Source organism: Xenopus laevis, chromosome 6S (genome assembly GCF_017654675.1).
Source record: "Xenopus laevis strain J_2021 chromosome 6S, Xenopus_laevis_v10.1, whole genome shotgun sequence".
In the NCBI taxonomy this organism is placed as follows: domain Eukaryota; kingdom Metazoa; phylum Chordata; class Amphibia; order Anura; family Pipidae; genus Xenopus; species Xenopus laevis.
Window position 1 is genome coordinate 126,452,844 of NC_054382.1, and position 20,919 is coordinate 126,473,762.

General features: G+C 41.3%; 2 protein-coding genes across 5 annotated transcripts in view; both read right to left on the bottom strand.

The window, feature by feature from the left end:
• The window catches only part of cat2.S (calcium transporter 2 S homeolog), a 56,884-nt gene extending 50,981 nt beyond the window's left edge, over positions 1–5,903 (bottom strand). The window contains exon 1 of the mRNA XM_018223953.2: positions 5,745–5,903. The gene's annotated coding sequence lies outside the window, so the exon portion shown is untranslated. The remainder of the gene's footprint in view (positions 1–5,744) is intronic.
• A 3,173-nt stretch (positions 5,904–9,076) lies between these two features.
• washc5.S (WASH complex subunit 5 S homeolog) overlaps positions 9,077–20,919 on the bottom strand; it is a 56,817-nt gene continuing 44,974 nt past the window's right edge. For 3 of the 4 annotated variants that reach the window (XM_018223957.2, XM_018223956.2, XM_018223958.2), the window contains exon 29: positions 19,050–19,422. In XM_018223957.2, the coding sequence (XP_018079446.1) occupies positions 19,366–19,422 (57 nt within the window). In that variant the 3' untranslated portion in view covers positions 19,050–19,365. Of the gene's footprint in view, positions 9,360–19,049; positions 19,423–20,919 lie in introns of those variants that run through there. The other variant, XM_041568015.1, reaches the window with a different exon arrangement.

The following is a 20,919-nucleotide window of genomic DNA, read 5'->3' on the forward strand; positions in this document are numbered from 1 at the left end:
AGTAGGGAGAGAGGGTGTCTATAGTAACAGTGGATAATAGTCTCTGGGAAGGGAGTGTGACTGTGGGATAGCAGGTATAGTAGGGAGAGATGGTGTCTATAGTAACAGTGGATAATAGTCTCTGGGAAGGGAGTGTGACTGTGGGATAGCAGGTATAGTAGGGAGAGATGGTGCCTATAGTAACAGTTGATAATAGTCTCTGGGAAGGGAGTGTGACTGTGGAATAGCAGGTATAGTAGGGAGAGATGATGCCTATAGTAACAGTGGATAATAGTCTCTGGGAAGGGAGTGTGACTGTGGGATAGCAGGTATAGTAGGGAGAGATGGTGCCTATAGTAACAGTGGATAATAGTCTCTGGGAAGGGAGTGTGACTGTGGGATAGCAGGTATAGTAGGGAGAGAGGGTGTCTATAGTAACAGTGGATAATAGTCTCTGGGAAGGGAGTGTGACTGTGGGATAGCAGGTATAGTAGGGAGAGATGGTGTCTATAGTAACAGTGGATAATAGTCTCTGGGAAGGGAGTGTGACTGTGGGATAGCAGGTATAGTAGGGAGAGATGGTGCCTATAGTAACAGTTGATAATAGTCTCTGGGAAGGGAGTGTGACTGTGGGATAGCAGGTATAGTAGGGAGAGATGGTGCCTATAGTAACAGTGGATAATAGTCTCTGGGAAGGGAGTGTGACTGTGGGATAGCAGGTATAGTAGGGAGAGATGGGGTCTATAGTAACAGTGGATAATAGTCTCTGGGAAGGGAGTGTGACTGTGGGATAGCAGGTATAGTAGGGAGAGATGGTGCCTATAGTAACAGTGGATAATAGTCTCTGGGAAGGGAGCGTGACTGAAACATTGTATGTCTTTGTGAAGGTGGCCATACATGGACAAATTTAAGCTTCTGTTTCAGGTGTTTTCGATTTGGCAGCTTATCTGCCTGTGTATGGGGCCCTCCAACAGGCAACCTTGTCAAACATGAATCTAAAGCTGGCCATACACGGGTTGATAAAAGCTGCTGACAGACCGAGTTGGCCCGTGTGTGGGGCCCTCTGAAATCCCGTCGGATCGCCGACTGCATGTATTCATTGATGGAGTTCCACAATCCAACTGCCCATTATGATCAGATTGTTGGGCTCTAGGGCCCACGATCGGATCATCCCGATATCGCCCAATTCAATGTGGGCATATCGGGCAGAGATCCGCTCGTTTGGCAAAATCGCCAGATCTGTGAGTGTATAGCCATTAGCCGCCTTCACACTGTGCCCATTGTTCTCCTGATTGCTTGCAGATAAATATGGTGAGTATTTACTGTATTTACTGGAGTAACTATGGAATTACAGGAGAAACGAATGTGCAAGAAGAATGTGCAAAGTGCAAATTGGGACACAGGTTGGCATGTTTTTTTTACACACAATGCAGTTTTTATTCCCATAATTCCAATGTAATTGTGGCCAATATATAAAACAGGTGTAATGGCGGCGGTATCTGTTCCATCCGGCACAGTTTTGGGAGCACAGTCTATATAAAAGGATACATTAATGGGACAGATGTAGAAGTGGTTAATATTTATTGCAGGTAATTCTCATTAACAAGCTGACACTGCCGGGGTGTAACAAACAGTGGGTGCCGGGGGGCAGGTGTTTCGGGGGATTTTTACTTTATCTGATGCGAGAGCTACAAGTAAACACGGCTTCCGGTAAATTCTTGTAAATGTCACTTAAAGGGATGGTTCCCCATTGAGTTTTTGACTTTTACTATGTTATAGAATGACCTCTTCCTAGCAACTTAGCAATTGGTCTGCATTATTTATTTCTTGTAGTTTTTGCCTTCCTTTCCTGCATCTTTGCAGCTTGGGGGGGTCACTGACCCCAACAGCTAAAAATACAGCTTGCAATTGTATTATTATTGTTACTATTTATTCTTTATCTTTTTATATAGGCCCTCTCCTATTCATATTCCAGTCTCCAATTTACACCACTGCCAGGTTGCTATGGTAAACAAGGCCCTAGCAACCAGGCTGCTGAAATTCCAAACTGGAAAGCTGCTGATCAAAAAAAGCTAAATATCTGAAAAACCACAAATATTAAAAAATGAAAACCAAATGCAGAATATCTGTGTGTACATCATAAAAAAGTCAAGTTAACCAGTTTAAAGTATAGAGTACTGGGCTGAATTTTCAGTAGCGTAAACAGGGATAAACATTCATAAATATATAAAATTCTGTGGGGAAATGACCATAGAAATTATTAGTAATGTATTTGAATGGACACCCTCATGGTTTGGGGGGGGGGGAAGGGGGTTATGATTGTACCATATTCACTCCTGTCCTCCAGTTACGCTCAAGAGCAATTAAATGACAGAGTCAGTAGTATAATGTATAGTATAGTGTATAGTATAGTAGCATAGTAGTATAGTGTATAGTATAAAGTATAGTGTATAGTATAGTAGTATAACAGTATAGCATGTAGTATAGTGTATAATATAATAGTATAGTAGTATAGTGTATAATATAGTATATAGTATAGTGTATAGTATAATAGTATAGTAGTATAGTGTATACTTTAGTATAGTAGCATAGTAGTATAGTATATAGTATAGTGTATAGTAGAATTGTGTATAGTATAATAGTATAGTAGTATAGTGTATAGTATAGTATAGTATATAATATAGTGTATAGCAGGGATCCCCAACCTTTAGAACCCGTGAGCAACATTCAGAAGTAAAAGGAGTTGGGGAGAAACACAAGCATGAAAAATGTTCTTGGGGTGCCAAATAAGGGCTGTGATTGGCCATTTGTCAACCAACATTGAGACTCTGTTTGGCAGTGCACCTGGTTTTTATACAACCAAAACTTGCCTCCAAGCCTGGAATTCAAAAATAAGCTCCTGCTTTGAGGCCACTGGGAGCAACATCCAAGGGGTTGGAGAGCAACATGTTGCTCACGAGCTACTGGTGGGGATCACTGGTGTAAAGTATAGTAGAATTGTGTATAGTACAGTAGTATAATAGTATAGTATATAGTGTAGAGTAAACTATAGTAGTATAGTATAGTGTATAGTATAGTGTATAGTATAGTGTATAGTGTATAGTGTATAGTATTATAGTAGTAAAGTGTATAGTATAGTGAATAGTAGTATAGTAGTATAGTGTATAGTAGTACAGTGTATAATAGTATAGTAGTATATTGTATAGTAGTATAGTGTATAGTATAATGTATAGTATAGTGTATAGTATAGTAGTATAGTGTTTAGTAGTATCGTGTATAGTATAGTAGTATATGGTGCATAGTAGTATAGTGTATAGTATTATAATAGTATAGTGTATAGTATAGTAGTATATAGTGCATAGTAGTATAGTGTATAGTATTATAGTAGTATAGTGTATAGTATAGTGTATAGTATTATAGTATAGTAGTATATAGGGCATAGTAGTATAGTATATAGTATTATAGTAGTATAGTGTATAGTATAGTGTATAGTATTATAGTAGTATAGTGTATAGTATAGTAGTATATAGTGCATAGTAGTATAGTGTATAGTATTATAGTAGTATAGTGTCTAGTATAGTATAGTATTATACAGTAGTAGTATAGTGTATAGCATAGTGTATAGTATTATAGTAGTAAGTGTATAGTATAGTGTATAGTTTTATAGTAGTATATAGTGCATAGTAGTATAGTGTATAATAGTATAGTAGTATAGTAGTACAGTAGTATAAAGCCTGTAGAATATAGGGGTGCACTGCCCATGTGGGTGGGAGCATTATCTGCACCCTGATATGTCTGCCAAACTAGGGGAATCTGGTACTAGATGGAGGGAGTGGTAGTCCGTTTTTATGGCTTGGGTGCTATAGCAGCTAATGTTTATGTTTGGGGTGCAATGGTACCTCCCATAAGCAGTGTCAGACTGGGACACCAGGGGCCCACCCAAAATCCTTTCACCAGGTCCCCACACTTAGTACTATTTCTCTTCCTCTGCTCAATCAACCTCTATTCTCCTAGTCTCTTTTCTTTACATACTATAATCTATTATTCCATCTATTTAGCCTCTTTGTTCTCATAGAAACAGGGAATGGCCATGAAATAGGCCAAGTGTTTAGCAGCGTGAGGAACCACTGACACCTGGGGGCACATTTACTAAGGGTCGAATATCGAGGGTTAATAAACCATCAAATTTGACCCTCAAAGTAAAATTCTATGAATTCGAATATCGAATTCAAAGGATTTACCGCAAATCCTACGATCAATAGAAGGATTTTTCTTCGATCAAAAAAACCTTAGAAAACTGATGGGGCAGGTCCCCATAGGTTAACATTGTACCTCGGTAGGTTTAAACTGCCGAAGTATGTTAAAGAGACAGTACTTCGACTATCGAATGGTCGAATAGTCGAACGATTTTTAGTTAGAAACGTTCGAATCAAAGTCGTAGTCGAAGGTCGTAGTAGCCTATTCGACGGTCGAAGTACCCAAAAAAATACTTTGAAATTTGAAGTATTTTTACTTCGAATCCTTCACTCGAGCTTAGTAAATGTGCCCCCTGGTATACAGGTGGGCCAGTCGTCACTGCCCATAAGTGCTACATACCTGCTGTACAGTCACCAGAGCTGCCACTGTGTCTCTATCTATTTAAATACAATTGCTGCAATAATGCCAATTATTTCTGCGGGACAGTCCTGATTATGACAGCTCAGCCCACAGTCCCGGGTTTCTTACTGAAATGTCCTGACTTTCTCCTTCATCTCCTGATGCCAAAAAAAGATACAACGTTTCTGAAACTCAATTAAAATACGAGGCTTTTTGGCCGGAACACTGAGCAGCTGCACTTAAATACATTTGTATCTCTTTTACAAGGCAGTAAACTCTCTTGGCTTGTGGCTAAAATCAGTATGTTAAGGGTAAGTAAACCTATAAAAAAAATCTAAAATTGCCCAGGGGGCTTTTCTAACTGACCAGCAGGGGGCGTTGTTACAAAAGTCATATTGGCATTAAATAAAATATAAATAGCAATGAAAATTAAAGGGCTGGTTTTACATTTTAGTTTATTTTAAGTATGTTATCGAATGGCTAATTCTCAGCAACATTTCAATTGGCCTTCATTTTTTATTTTTTATAGTTCTTGAATGATTTGCTTTGTTGTGACTCTTTGCAGCTTTTAAATGGGAATCACTGACCCCACTTGCTCTGTAAGTCTACAAATGTATTATTATTGCTACTTTTTATTGCTCGTCTTTGTATTCAGGCCTCTCCTATTCTTATTCCAGTCTCTTATTCAAATCAATGCATGGTTGCTAGGGGAATTTGGACCCTAGCAACCATATGGCTGAAACTGCAAACTGCTAAATACACCATACTAAAATTCAATTTAAAGGTGATCAAATTCTGTTTTAGTGTGATGTAGAGAGTGATATACTGAGACAATTTGCAGTTGGTTTTCATATTTTATTATTTGTGGTTTTTGAGTTATTTAGCTTTTTATTCAGCAGCTCTCCAGTTTGCAGTTTCAGCCATCTGGTTGCTATGGTGCAAATTCCCCTAGCAACCATGCATTGATTTAAATAAGAGACTGAAATATGAATAGGAGAGGCCTGAATAGAAGTAAGAGTAATAAAAAGCAGCAATAAAAATAAATGTGTAGCCTTACACAGTCTCACAGTAACACACTCTTGTTCCAAGTAACGCTCTCCATCATCCAAGTCCATTTCCAAATGGTTTCCATTACAAATAACAATAGATCATTGGCTAATTGCACTCACCGTAGGTTCTCCTTGTGGGCCAGGTGGTCAGAGTCGTGCTGGGCAGTTCATCATGGCACCCATGTTACTCCCTGATAGAAATATCATAGAAATAACTGGTAACATGCGTGTGACTCTGTATCTGAGGTCGTCAGTGTGTGGATATGATCTGCTCCCAAGGTGCCCGTATCCATAGTAGCTTTACTGCTGCTGCTGTTTTTCTCTGTTCTATTGTTTGTAGAGTCTTAATTATATAGTGTTGTTTCCTTGCATTTACACTGGACACAAAGCTGCCATGAGGAGCGGCCAAACACCAAACTGCATTCATCATCAGAGCCTCAATTATATTCATTTATACAGAAGAGTGCCCCTGCTTTGCATTATCTGCTCCCTCTCTCTGTGTATATATATATATATATATATATATATGTGAATATATCTATCTATCTATCTATCTATCTATCTGTCTGTCTGTCTGTCTGTCTGTCTGTCTGTATGTGTATATATATATATATGTATGTATATGTATATATATGTGTATGTATATGTATATATATATATATATATATATGTATGTATATGTATGTGTATATATATATATATATATATATATATATATATATATATATATATATATATATATATATATGTATGTATATATATATATGTATGTATATGTATATGTACAGGTCCGGACTGAGAATTAAAATAGGCCCTGAGAATTAAAATAGGCCCTGGCATTTCAGGTACACAGAGGCCCAATCAGCCCCCACCAGCCCACTAAATACTGACTTTCCATGGGACCTTATAGCAGCCCCTCTGGCATTTGCCAGAACCCACAGATTGCCAGTCCGGGCCTGTATATGTATATATATATATTGTCACTGCGATTATTTTTAACATTTATAGGACATGCTTTATATGTTTTTTAACATTTTAATGGTTTTATAGGTTGCACTTTAAACTATTTATATAATATTGTGTGTTTTGTATTCTTTTACAGACCAAAAAACTTTTTGGAAATCACATGTCATTTGAATGAAGGTTCAGTTAATGATTAAACACACACTCCTGCAACAGGGGCGTGGTTTGGTGGTGGGTGTATGGTGGGTGAGTCTATAAATTATTTTCACTTGTCTGCTGATGTATCTTGATAAAGGTCCAAGGTGAGGACCGAAACGTCGATCAAATAAAGGATTAACTTTTCACAATAAATCCTGGTGTGCAGCAGCATTTTTCGTGTATGTATGTATGTATATATATATATATATATATGTATGTGTGTATATATATAACAAAGACTCGAAAGGTTTAACCAGCTTGAAACAGCTTTTAACAATGATAATTTGGATGAAGATGATGATGATATAATCCCGGAAATTTTTAAAAATTTAGAAAAATATATGTCACAGGAACTGTTACTTTGTTGGGATATTGTAACACTGGAGAAATATGTGGCCTTGAACAGAATACCGAGAGGCCTAAGGATTAGGAAGTTCCCTACGTTCGCCAGAGATGACGAGATGTTTGTGAATAAATGGAATGATACCCTGTCGAGATGCTCCTTTGAATTGATAGCACTGATTATCAATCACAAGAAAAAAGACCTAATCGCACTAAATCAGTCTCCTTCTCTAGTGACTCGGGGGAGGAGACCTCTTTCTGTACTGACGATTTAACATCTCTACGCCAAAATAGGCGTGCACCCACTGTGGCAGATCTAGAGGAAGGGGAGCCAAAAGAAGACACCAGGAAGCCAAAAAACTATCATAGCCAGGACCAATACACCAACCGGAAAAAACAAAAGAGAACAGACTGGAACAGAAAGAACGACAAGTCAGGAAGAAGACAAGAAGAGGTGGGAAACGGTTCCAGAGAAAGACCCTACAAATTAAGAACCAACCCCAAGAAGAAGGACAGAACCTCCTGAACGTTGTTAATTTATCCTCCACCACTCTGTCCTCGGCACAAACCTCAGTACTCAGTAAAAGTCTATCCTTCGCCCCTACACACCATTTTAGCTTGTTTAATACACTATTAGATGTGAATAAGTTTGTTCGCAAGCTAACCCTTAGGAGACATTTTGGGCCTGGTGGCGAGGGAGTTGATTCAGTCCCCCCCCCCATAGAAATTACAGAATTGATTTGAGGGACAAAGGGACAATTAAACAGGGTGCTTGTTTTGAGACGTTTAGGGAGCTCTGTTGCCTTTCTGATCTAAGTACGCTAGAAAATGAGAGCGCTAGGGAAAGTTCCCCAGAGGAGCCCCTAATCGGGAAGTCGTCCCTGGACAATAAAAAGAGTAATTCTGGCTTTTATCCTCTACAGTCTAGATGCTCCTCAATGGATATGTTCCAGGACCTGGTGGAACAGGACCTCAAGAGATTGAATATTAGTGTTTCACATAGAAACAAATGGAACATCTCCCTTGAGGAACGGAAAGCCCTCATGTCCCTTAAGTCAGCCACTAATATTACTATACGGCAGGCAGATAAGGGAGGGAGTGTGGTTGTTATGAATACTGTTGATTATATAGCAGAGGCCAAGCGACAGTTGAATGATTCCGAAACCTATTCTATCCTTTCCTTTAATCCACAGGAAAAATTCATGAGGGCTATAGAAGAATTGGTGTCCTATGGTATATCTTTGGGAGTGGTGGATACACGTGATAGGGACTATTTGGTTAGGCGTACCCCAACCATCCTAATCTTCCACCATCTCCTAAAGATACATAAATCCATCCAAACACCAGAGGGCAGGCCTATAGTCGCTAGCATTGGTTCGGCAAATGAGGGGCTTTCAGACTGGCTTCATCTGAACCTAAAACCTTTAGTCCCACTTTTGGGCTCATACATAAGGGACACGGGACATCTCATTGAAAAACTATCCACCCTCACTTGGTTGGACACTTACCATTGGATTTCCATGGATGTAAAATCCTTATACTCCATGATCCCACACAATATGGGTATACAAGCGATTTCAGACACTTTGATGGAATCACATACCTACACACCAGATTTCATTCACTTTAATTTACTGGTCCTTGAATTTTTATTAACACACAACTTTTTCCACTTCGATGGGGGTTACTACCTCCAGAGACGTGGCACTGCCATGGGGGCATCCTTCCCCCCCTCATATGCGAACCTATACATGGGCCGCTGGGAGCAGAACCACGTCTATGGATGTGCTAACCCCTTTCGTGATCACATAATTTGGTATGGCAGGTACATCGATGACCTGCTATTCATATGGGACGGTCCTTTAAGTTTAATTGATGAGTTTCATCAATATCTCAACGTAAACCAACACAATCTTCAACTATCACTTGAACACCACAAGGAGACAATCACTTTTTTAGATTTAACTTTAATAGGGAACACAAGTACTAATTCTATAGACACTGAAATCTTTAGGAAACCTACGGCAGACAACACAATTTTAAAATATAACAGTTGTCATCCTAAACACACTTTGAACAGTATTCCTTATAGTCAGTTTGTTAGATTCCGGAGAAACTGCAGTCAGGAGGCCACATTCGATCTTCAATCACAACACTTAGGACACAGACTACAGGATAGAGGATACCCTAAACATCTCATAAGAAGTGCACATGAGAGAGCTAAAAAAGCACCTGTGTTGGGGAAAGAGAAAAAAGAAATAAGAAGGTTGACCCAGGATCGTGCAGACCAAATTAGGCCTGACAAACAAAAAGTGTTTTTTGTCACTGAATACAGTGAGGAGTATGGCCATATTTGTAAGATCATCAAAAAATATTTACCTATACTAAACGGTGATGTAAAAATGTTGGAAATCTTGGCCCAAACCGAGGTTAAATGTGTCCCAAGAAAGGCTCCTACTTTAGGTAGGATGTTGGCACCGAGTCTAGTTTCATCGGTTCCACCCAATGTGGCAAACAATTGGTTAAAAGTAAAAGGTACATACAAATGTGGGGCGAATACCTGCAAGACATGCCAAGTGATTTTTACTGGGCCGGAGTTTAAATCTAATGTATCAGGGCAAGTCTTCAAAAATACTGGCTTCTATAATTGCAACACTAGGAATGTTGTATACTTACTCGAGTGTAGTCACTGTAACAAGCAGTATGTGGGCCGTACATCCCGCATGCTGAAGGAAAGGACAAGGGAACACATCAGAAGTATTACCAATAGAGAGGAACACCCCGGTTGGCAGGCATTTCAAAACATGCTCACCCAATGGTCTAAAAGACCTAAGGGTGAAAGTTATTGAAAAGGTACGGGTTCCCATCCGAGGTGGTGATATTATCCATAGACTAAACCTCAGAGAGGCTTTTTGGATCCTCAAACTGGATACAAGGATCCCGAACGGTCTAAATTACAGACATGACATTAGCTATTTGTATTAAAGGGATGAACACAGGGACCCCCATTGAATTAAGAAAGCTTACCGTGGATGGACGTGTTCAATAGGTTGTATCTAAGTAGAACTTTTCTCCAGCCCCCTCGTTGTAAATGACGCTCACTAGAGGGGTAATATATCTGAATCACCCTCTCCATAAGAGCTGCACCGACAGTTTGTTTGGTTTTTAATTAATGAACACTGTTTCCAGGAAATCCTTTTAACTGTTTTATTTTAATTGTTTCACTTTGTTTCAGTTTTAATTGATTTAAATAAAGATGTAATTTTACTAAGAGCCCACTAGAGGGCATTATCACCTTGTGTATAAAAAACCCAGCTGTAGCAAGTGAACTGCTAACCTATGACTAAGGGATAACTCCCGAAACGCGTTAGGTTTCCAGCAGGAACTTCAATAAACCCCATTTTCAGAAGTGCCGTCTGCCTTTCGAGTCTTTGTCGTACTTACAGTGGGGACACTGTCTGACTGTGCACCTGATCTGAGGGGAGAGCGGTGAGCATGTGCGGTCCTTATTCGCTTTTCTATCCATATGTGTATGTATATATATATATATATATATATATATATATATATATATATATATATATATATATATATATATATATATATATATATATATGTATATATATGTATATATATATATATATACATACATACACACACACACATATATATATATTGTTAAAGGGACACACATAAAATCTCTTTTTGTTCATTTAAAGGAGACATCTAGGATAAATTAAAAAAAAAAACAACAACAAATTTTGTAGGCAATTATGAGTAATATATGGTATTGCTTTTACATGGTGCTAAAAATTAATATTATCTTTAAAAAATAGCCCCTTTATTGGAGCTCCCTATAGATTTTCTCTGGTCCCTGTCTGTGTTTCAAATGAAGGGTGGGTGTGTCTTAACGGTAGCACAGTAGGAGGGGGACAGCCAATCACAGCCCTGCAGTCACACAAGCACAGACAGGCTTCAGTTCCCTATCAGGTCCTGCTAGCTGCTGATTGGTTCCTGTCCTACAGTGCAGAGAGCTGAGAGCCACCGGCTCCCCTGCACAGCCTGGGAATTCAGGGAGCAGGAATTACTAGGGTTTTTGCAGAAATATTCAATAAATCAGCCTGAAACACTACTTTTTTAAGCACAATTCTTCTATATCTAAATGAGTATAATGCACCGGTACAGTCTTATTTATTACACAAAATGTCACCTTTAAAATAATTTCCATTTAATTATTTTGTTTAGTCAAGGGTCAGACTGGGCCGAGAGGACACAGGGAAAAAACCAGGGGGGTCCAAGCCCTCGTGGGCCACGCCCCGCTCCCGACGCAAAGCCGCTGGCATGACTACCGACCTCCCTCTCTGGTCCTACACAAGCCTACAAGAAAGAGAAGGCAGGTGCGGGGGGTGCTGGAGGGAGGGGACACAGAAGCAACAGCCCCGGGCCCCCCAGTCCAAAACTGGTTTAGGCTTTCAGCCATCCCCAGGCACTTGCAGCAAAATCCAGCAGTGGTATTTTAAGGGTTTGTTCACCTTTAAATTAACTGTTAGTATAATGTAGAGAGTGATATTCTGAGACAATTTGCAACTGATTTTCATTTTTATTATTTGTGGTTTTTGAGTTATTTAGCTCTCCAGTTTGCAATTTCAGCACTCTAATTGCTAGGGTCCAAATTACCCTAACAATCATGCACTGATTTGAATAAGAGACTGGAACATAAATAGGAGAGGGACTGAAAAGAAAGATCAGTAATAAAAAGCAGCAATAAAAATAAATCTGTAGCCTTACAAAGCATGTTTTTTTAGATGGGGTCAGTGTTGGAAAGAGTCAGAAAAACAAGGCGGCAAATAATCCGAAATCTACAAACCCATAAGCATAATTAATAAATGCAAACATGTAATCCATGGTGGGGCATGTAAGCATACATTACCCCGTACTTGTGATGCCCAGAATGTAAGTTTATTCCCACGTCCCTCCCTTGTGATGCCCAGAATGTAAGTTTATTCCCACGTCCCTCCCTTGTGATGCCCAGAATGTAAGTTTACGCCCATGTCCCTATTGTGTGATGCCCAGAATGTAAGTTAATGCCCATGTCCCTATTGTGTGATGCCCAGAATGTAAGTTAATGCCCATGTCCCTCTCGTGTGATGCCAAGAATGTAAGTTAATGCCCATGTCCCTCCCGTGTGATGCTCAGAATGTAAGTTAACGCCCATGTCCCTCTTATGTGATGCCCAGAATGTAAGTTTATGCCCACGTCCCTCCCGTGTGATGCCCAGAATGTAAGTAAATGCCCATGTCCCTCTTGTATGATGCCCAGAATGTAAGTTAATGCCCATGTCCCTCCCGTGTGATGCCCAGAATGTAAGTTAATGCCCATGTCCCTCTTGTGTGATGCCCAGAATGTAAGTTTACGCCCATGTCCCTCTTGTGTGATGCCCAGAATGTAAGTTTACGCCCATGTCTCTCTTGTGTGATGCCCAGAATGTAAGTTACTGCCCATGTCCCTCTCGTGTGATGCCCAGAATGTAAGTTAATGCCCATGTCCCTCTCGTGTGATGCCCAGAATGTAAGTTAATGCCCATGTCCCTCTTGAGTGATGCCCAGAATGTAAGTTAATGCCCATGTCCCTCTTGTGTGATGCCCAGAATGTAAGTTAATGCCCATGTCCCTCTCGTGTGATGCCCAGAATGTAAGTTAATGCCCATGTCCCTCTCGTGTGATGCCCAGAATGTAAGTTAATGCCCATGTCCCTCCCGTGTGATGCCCAGAATGTAAGTAAATGCCCATGTCCCTCTCGTGTGATGCCCAGAATGTAAGTTAATGCCCATGTCCCTCCCGTGTGATGCCCAGAATGTAAGTTAATGCCCATGTCCCTCTCGTGTGATGCCCAGAATGTAAGTTTATGCCCATGTCCCTCTAGTGTGATGCCCAGAATGTAAGTTAATGCCCATGTCCCTCCCGTGTGATGCCCAGAATGTAAGTAAATGCCCATGTCCCTCTCGTGTGATGCCCAGAATGTAAGTAAATGCCCATGTCCCTCTTGTGTGATGCCCAGAATGTAAGTTTACGCCATGTCCCTCTTGTGTGATGCCCAGAATGTAAGTTTACGCCCATGTCTCTCTTGTGTGATGCCCAGAATGTAAGTTACTGCCCATGTCCCTCTCGTGTGATGCCCAGAATGTAAGTTAATGCCCATGTCCCTCCCGTGTGATGCCCAGAATGTAAGTTAATGCCCATGTCCCTCTCGTGTGATGCCCAGAATGTAAGTTTATGCCCATGTCCCTCTAGTGTGATGCCCAGAATGTAAGTTAATACCCATGTCCCTCTCGTATGATGCCCAGAATGTAAGTTAATGCCCATGTCCCTCTTGTGTGATGCCCAGAATGTAAGTTAATGCCCATGTCCCTCTTGTGTGATGCCCAGAATGTAAGTTAATGCCCATGTCCCTCTCGTGTGATGCCAAGAATGTAAGTTAATGCCCATGTCCCTCCCGTGTGATGCCCAGAATGTAAGTTTACGCCCATGTCCCTCTTGTGTGATGCCCAGAATGTAAGTTTATGCCCATGTGCCTCTTGTGTGATGCCCAGAATATAAGTTTACGCCCATGTCCCTCCCGTGTGATGCCCAGAATGTAAGTTACTGCCCATGTCCCTCTTGTGTGATGCCCAGAATGTAAGTTAATGCCCATGTCCCTCTTGTGTGATGCCCAGAATGTACGTTTATGCCCATGTCCCTCTTGTGTGATGCCCAGAATATAAGTTTACGCCCATGTCCCTCCCGTGTGATGCAAAGAATGTAAGTTTATGCCCATGTCCCTCTCGTGTGATGCCCAGAATGTAAGTTCATGCCCATGTCCCTACCGTGTGATGCCCAGAATGTAAGTTAATGTCCATGTCCCTCTTGTGTGATGCCCAGAATGTAAGTTAATGCCCATGTCCCTCTCGTGTGATGCCCAGAATGTAAGTTAATGCCCATGTCCCTCTCGTGTGATGCCCAGAATGTAAGTTAATGCCCATGTCCCTCTCGTGTGATGCCCAGAATGTAAGTTAATGCCCATGTCCCTCTTGTGTGATGCCCAGAATGTAAGTTAATGCCCATGTCCCTCTCGTGTGATGCCCAGAATGTAAGGTTATGTCCATGTCCCTCTTGTGTGATGCCCAGAATGTAAGTTAATGCCCATGTCCCTCTGGTGTGATGCCCAGAATGTAAGTTAATGCCCATGTCCCTCTGGTGTGATGCCCAGAATTTAAGTTAATGCCCATGTTCCTCTCGTATCATGCCCAGAATGTAAGTTTATGCCCATGTCCCTCTCGTGTGATGCCCAGAATGTAAGTTAATGCCCATGTCCCTCTCGTGTGATGCCCAGAATGTAAGTTAATGCCCATGTCCCTCCCGTGTGATGCCCAGAATGTAAGTTAATGCCCATGTCCCTCTCGTGTGATGCCCAGAATGTAAGTTTATGCCCATGTCCCTCTAGTGTGATGCCCAGAATGTAAGTTAATACCCATGTCCCTCTCGTATGATGCCCAGAATGTCAGTTTATGCCCATGTCCCTCTTGTGTGATGCCCAGAATGTAAGTGAATACCCATGTCCCTCTTGTGTGATGCCCAGAATGTAAGTTAATGCCCATGTCGCTCTCGTGTGATGCCAAGAATGTAAGTTAATGCCCATGTCCCTCCCGTGTGATGCAAAGAATGTAAGTTTACGCCCATGTCCCTCTTGTGTGATGCCCAGAATGTAAGTTTATGCCCATGTGCCTCTTGTGTGATGCCCAGAATATAAGTTTACGCCCATGTCCCTCCCGTGTGATGCCCAGAATGTAAGTTACTGCCCATGTCCCTCTCGTGTGATGCCCAGAATGTAAGTTAATGCCCATGTCCATCTTGTGTGATGCCCAGAATGTAAGTTTATGCCCATGTCCCTCTTGTGTGATGCCCAGAATATAAGTTCATGCCCATGTCCCTCCCGTGTGATGCCCAGAATGTAAGTTAATGCTCATGTCCCTCTCGTGTGATGCCCAGAATGTAAGTTAATGCCCATGTCCCTCTCGTGTGATGCCCAGAATGTAAGTTAATGCCCATGTCCCTCTCGTGTGATGCCCAGAATGTAAGTTAATGCCCATGTCCCTCTGGTGTGATGCCCAGAATGTAAGTTAATGCCCATGTCCCTCTCGTGTGATGCCCAGAATGTAAGTTAATGCCCATGTCCCTCTGGTGTGATGCCCAGAATGTAAGTTAATGCCCATGTCCCTCTGGTGTGATGCCCAGAATTTAAGTTAATGCCCATGTTCCTCTCGTATGATGCCCAGAATGTCAGTTTATGCCCATGTCCCTCTTGTGTGATGCCCAGAATGTAAGTGAATACCCATGTCCCTCTTGTGTGATGCCCAGAATGTAAGTTAATGCCCATGTCGCTCTCGTGTGATGCCAAGAATGTAAGTTAATGCCCATGTCCCTCCCGTGTGATGCAAAGAATGTAAGTTTACGCCCATGTCCCTCTTGTGTGATGCCCAGAATGTAAGTTTATGCCCATGTGCCTCTTGTGTGATGCCCAGAATATAAGTTTACGCCCATGTCCCTCCCGTGTGATGCCCAGAATGTAAGTTACTGCCCATGTCCCTCTCGTGTGATGCCCAGAATGTAAGTTAATGCCCATGTCCATCTTGTGTGATGCCCAGAATGTAAGTTTATGCCCATGTCCCTCTTGTGTGATGCCCAGAATGTAAGTTCATGCCCATGTCCCTCCCGTGTGATGCCAGAATGTAAGTTAATGCTCATGTCCCTCTCGTGTGATGCCCAGAATGTAAGTTAATGCCCATGTCCCTCTCGTGTGATGCCCAGAATTTAAGTTAATGCCCATGTCCCTCTCGTATTATGCCCAGAATGTAAGGTTACGTCCATGTCCCTCTTGTGTGATGCCCAGAATGTAAGTTAATGCCCATGTCCCTCTCGTGTGATGCCCAGAATGTAAGTTAATGCCCATGTCCCTCTCGTGTGATGCCCAGAATGTAAGTTAATGCCCATGTCCCTCAGGTGTGATGCCCAGAATTTAAGTTAATGCCCATGTTCCTCTCGTATCATGCCCAGAATGTAAGGTTACGTCCATGTCCCTCTTGTGTGACGCCCAGAATGTAAGTTAATGCCCATGTCCCTCTCGTGTGATGCCCAGAATGTAAGTTTATGCCCATGTCCCTCTAGTGTGATGCCCAGAATGTAAGTTAATGCCCATGTCCCTCCCGTGTGATGCCCAGAATGTAAGTTTACGCCCATGTCCCTCTTCTGTGATGCCCAGAATGGAAGTTTACGCCCATGTCCCTCTTGTGTGATGCCCAGAATGTAAGTTAATGCCCATGTCCCTCTCGTGTGATGCCCAGAATGTAAGTTAATGCCCATGTCCCTCTCGTGTGATGCCCAGAATGTAAGTTAACGCCCATGTCCCTCTTGTGTGATGCCCAGAATGTAAGTTTACGCCCATGTCCCTCTTGTGTGATGCCCAGAATGTAAGTTTATGCCCATGTCCCTCCCGTGTGATGCCCAGAATGTAAGTAAATGCCCATGTCCCTCTTGTGTGATGCCCAGAATGTAAGTTAATACCCATGTCCCTCTTGTGTGATGCCCAAAATGTAAGTTAATGCCCATGTCCCTCTAGTGTGATGGCCAGAATGTAAGTTAATGCCCATTTCCCTCTTGTGTGATGCCCAGAATGTAAGTTTATGCCCATGTCCCTCTTGTGTGATGCCCAGAATGTAAGTTTATGCCCATGTCCCTCTTGTGTGATGCCCAGAATATAAGTTTACGCCCATGTCCCTCCCGTGTGATGCCCAGAATGTAAGTTTATGCCCATGTCCCTCTTGTGTGATGCCCAGAATGTAAGTTAATGCCCATGTCCCTCTTGTGTGATGCCCAGAATGAAAGTTTATTCCCATGTCCCTCTTGTGTGATGCCCAGAATGTAAGTTAATGCCCATGTCCCTCTCGTGTGATGCCCAGAATGTTATAGTGTGCAACAATCCTGTGCCCATGTTGTGGCATAATGGCAGTTGCTGTGGGTGGGCACAATTAGTTGGGTACAATCCTCCTGGAAAGCAATTTGCACAAGTTTCTACGTAGGTAAAGCACCCACAGGCTGCAGCTAATGGAACCTACTGGGTGCCACGATGACATCAGCATTCTGGGGAAGAAATCCCACTGTATTGTGGGTAAAAACACTTTTAACCTGTTTTTCAGCAAAAGACTCCTTTTGTTCATTATTTATTTGTTAAGGTACAGAACAGAAACTAGCAGATTGTAACAACCAGTAACAGCAGGCGGTGGAACATGCTGGTGGAAGTAAATTCTACCGTTTTTTCTCCATAACAACTGATGCATAAACAAAGGTGCTCTATAGTGAGAATAGAGAAGGCCACTCATTTGTTCTAGAGACAATGAAACTAAATGTGGTTGCCTCAGACACAATTATCCTCCTCAGCATCACAACAAATGGGTTATATCCTGCACAGTTTATGAGCCATGTCCAACCACTAGTAAGTAAGGGGGTCATATAGGCTTCTAATGGGTAGGGTCATGTAAATATCTGGGAAAAGCTGGACAGCACCGATCTATAAAATTGAGTGTTAAGCCTCAAACTGCTGTACATAGGCATTACAGCTGGATAACTAGTCAATGGTATGATTTAATTAGAATAATGGATAAGTAAACCTTTAAAAAAATTAAAGAAAAATTGCTCAGGGTGCTTTTCTAAACACTTTTTGCACATTTTAATTTTATTCTTGTTTCAAAACTATTAAAGGATAAGTAAGTGAATGTAAAATTGATGAGGGGGCTATTCTAAGCACTTTTGCAATGTACATTCATTAATTATTTTCTTTTTATTTTCTTATCAATTTTTACATTCACTTATTTTAAAGGTTTACTTATCCTTTGAGCTGCTTAATTACTGCCACTATAAAAAAATTTGGAACCACAGCGCACGTGCTGGTCAGAGAGACAGGAAAGAGAGATGTTTAAAAGTAAAACACAAAATTGTTGTGCTGCTGCTCTTCTCTGGAGAGAAATTTTAAAGGGCATGTAAAGTCTAAAATAGAATAAGGCTAGAAATGCTGTATTTTGTATACTAAATATAAACATGAACTTACTGCACCACAAGCCTAATCAAACAAATAATTTATGCTTTCAAAGTTGGCTACAGGGGGTCACCATCTTGTAACTTTGTTATACATCTTTGCACGACTAAGACTGTGCACATGCTCAGTGTGGTCTGGGCTGCTTAGGGATCATCATAAACAAAGTTGCTTGAGTTCTGCATGGCTGGGAAGTAAGGCGGGGGCTTCCCCTGCTGTACATAAGTATGATTGTTTCCCTGCAGAGCAGTTAGGGATTGTCTGACAATTCCTATCCACAGCAGTAAATGAAGGGAGAATTTCACTGAATACAGTCAGGTTTCTAATAAAAACGGTACACATTTTTTAATTAAAGTATATTGGAGATAGGTTTCTTTTTCATTAAAGAAAGTAAAAATTGGATTTTATTTTTTTTTCCTTTACATGCCCTTTAAGGTGGCCATACACATAGAGATCTGCTCGTTTGGTGTTTTCCCCAAATGATCTGATCTTTCCCCGATATGCCCAACTTGAGGTGGGAGATATCTGGCTGATCCGATCGTTGGGCCCTCATAATGTATGGCATATGGGCTGTCTGATCGCGGGACCACATCAACGAACAGATGCAGTCCTCAATCCCACTGGATTTTTACCACTGCCCGATCGACATCTGCCAGACTTTTGGGGGAATCCCATCGTAGGGCCCCACACAAGGGCCAATAAGCTGCTGACTCGGTCTGCCGGCAGCTTTTATCAGCCCGTGTATGGCCGGCTTTAGAAGAAAGCAACATGGAAACAGTTCTCCGTCTTCTAAACTTCTATCTCTCGTTCTGTACAGTCTGAGGAACTGACCAGCAGGTGGCACTGTTTTTGCACCTCCCGCAAATAGAGGCAAAATGTTTCATGGAACAATTTGTGTCAGACAGAAAGATGATGGACACATAACTCTGTGTGTGAATTTGTGGGCTACAGTGAGCAAAAGGAACCCTGGATTCTATTTCTAGCTAATAAGTGTAAAGTACAGGGCTTGCTTGATCGTCAGCCTTGTTGTCTAGCCCTTGTACCAGTGTTAGTAAACATGACTCCCAAATAGCCAAGTCACTCCCAAATAGCCAATCACTGTGGAGAACCCTGCGGGTCACTGTGTCGTCCTGAATTCATCAAAAATAAAATTAGGCACATGTGCTTCAACAACCTGGAGGAAGAGAAAAAAAACCCATTCATCTGTAAGTGGCCCGGGACCAAGATTTCACAACATGATTTAGTGAGTACAGTAATATCTGCAGTTCTGCTACAACAGTGATGGGAAATCTACACAGACAGAAATTACTGAATGACTTGAGTGTTATTCATTAAAAAGGGAACCCACCCAAAAACGTTGCCTAGTGAAAGAAAATGTAACTGCAGTGTATGTTAATTAAACATTCTTAAAGGAGAACTAAACTCTAAAAATTAACGTGGCTAAAAATGCCATGTTTTATATAGTGAACTTATTGCACGAGGCTAAAGTTTCAGCTTGTCAATAGCAGCAATGATCCAGGACTTCAAACTTGTCACAGGGGGCCACCATCTTGGAAAGTGTCTGTGACACTCACATGCTCAGTGGGCTCTGATTGGCTGTTGAGAAGCTAAGCTTAGGGCTCGTCACTAATTATCCAGCAGAAAATGAGCTTCCCCTGTAATATAAGCTGATGCTACAGGTTTGCTGATTATTCAATTCTGATGCTAATTGCACTGGTTTCTGTGCTGCCATGTAGTAATTATCTGTATTAATTACTAATCAGCCTTATATTGTGACATTTCTATTCTATGTGTACTGTATATTGTGAGTGGCTCCCTAAGCTCAGTAAGTGACAGCAGCACAGAGCATGTGCAGTGAATCAGCAGAAAAGAAGATGGGGAGCTACTGGGGCATCTTTGGAGACACAGATCTTTACTGCTAAAGGGCTGTGGTTGCCTTGGGCTGGTACAGAAGCACAAAACATCATGTACAACATTTCTAGCTATTTCTTTAGTTAAGCTTTAGTTCTCCTTTAATGGGTTTTAAGTTATTTGCAAATGTAACTGCAACTAAAATGCAAGTCTGTCCCTTTGTATGCTCTGCACCACTTATTCCGACACTTGAAACAATGTTGCAGAAGCTAAAAGCAAAAAAGTCCAATCGTTGCGGTATATTCACCAAACGTGTCCACCCTACAGGACTAACACATTGGCTTGAAATATATTCTGTGGGGAAGCGCAAACAAGAAAAATGTTGAGTCCAAGTCCACAATATTAATTCCTCTATGCGTTTCATGTGGTGCGACACACTTAGAGGAATTTATATTGTGGACTTGGACTCAACATTTGTTCAATGCAGTTTTAATTTAAACCTTGAGTATAGCCAGTCGGGGGCTCTTTTATATCTGGATATTCTGCACCAGGAGATTTTACTGTTTGTAAATTTTGTATATTTTCAAGCCAATGATGTGAAAGAGTAGTGAATTTTGCTACATTGGTTCAAGAGTCAGAACCAGAGAACAGAAAGGGTTAAAGAACCAGTAACGTCAAATTTTATTTTTTTAAAGAAAATTAATTTGTATAAAAAGAAAAAAAACCCCACCAAGACATATTTACTTTTTTTAGTCGCCTTTTCTGAAGAGGAGCGCAAGCAGAGTTTTCGGTAAGTTATTTTTTAATAAAGACTTTGCGG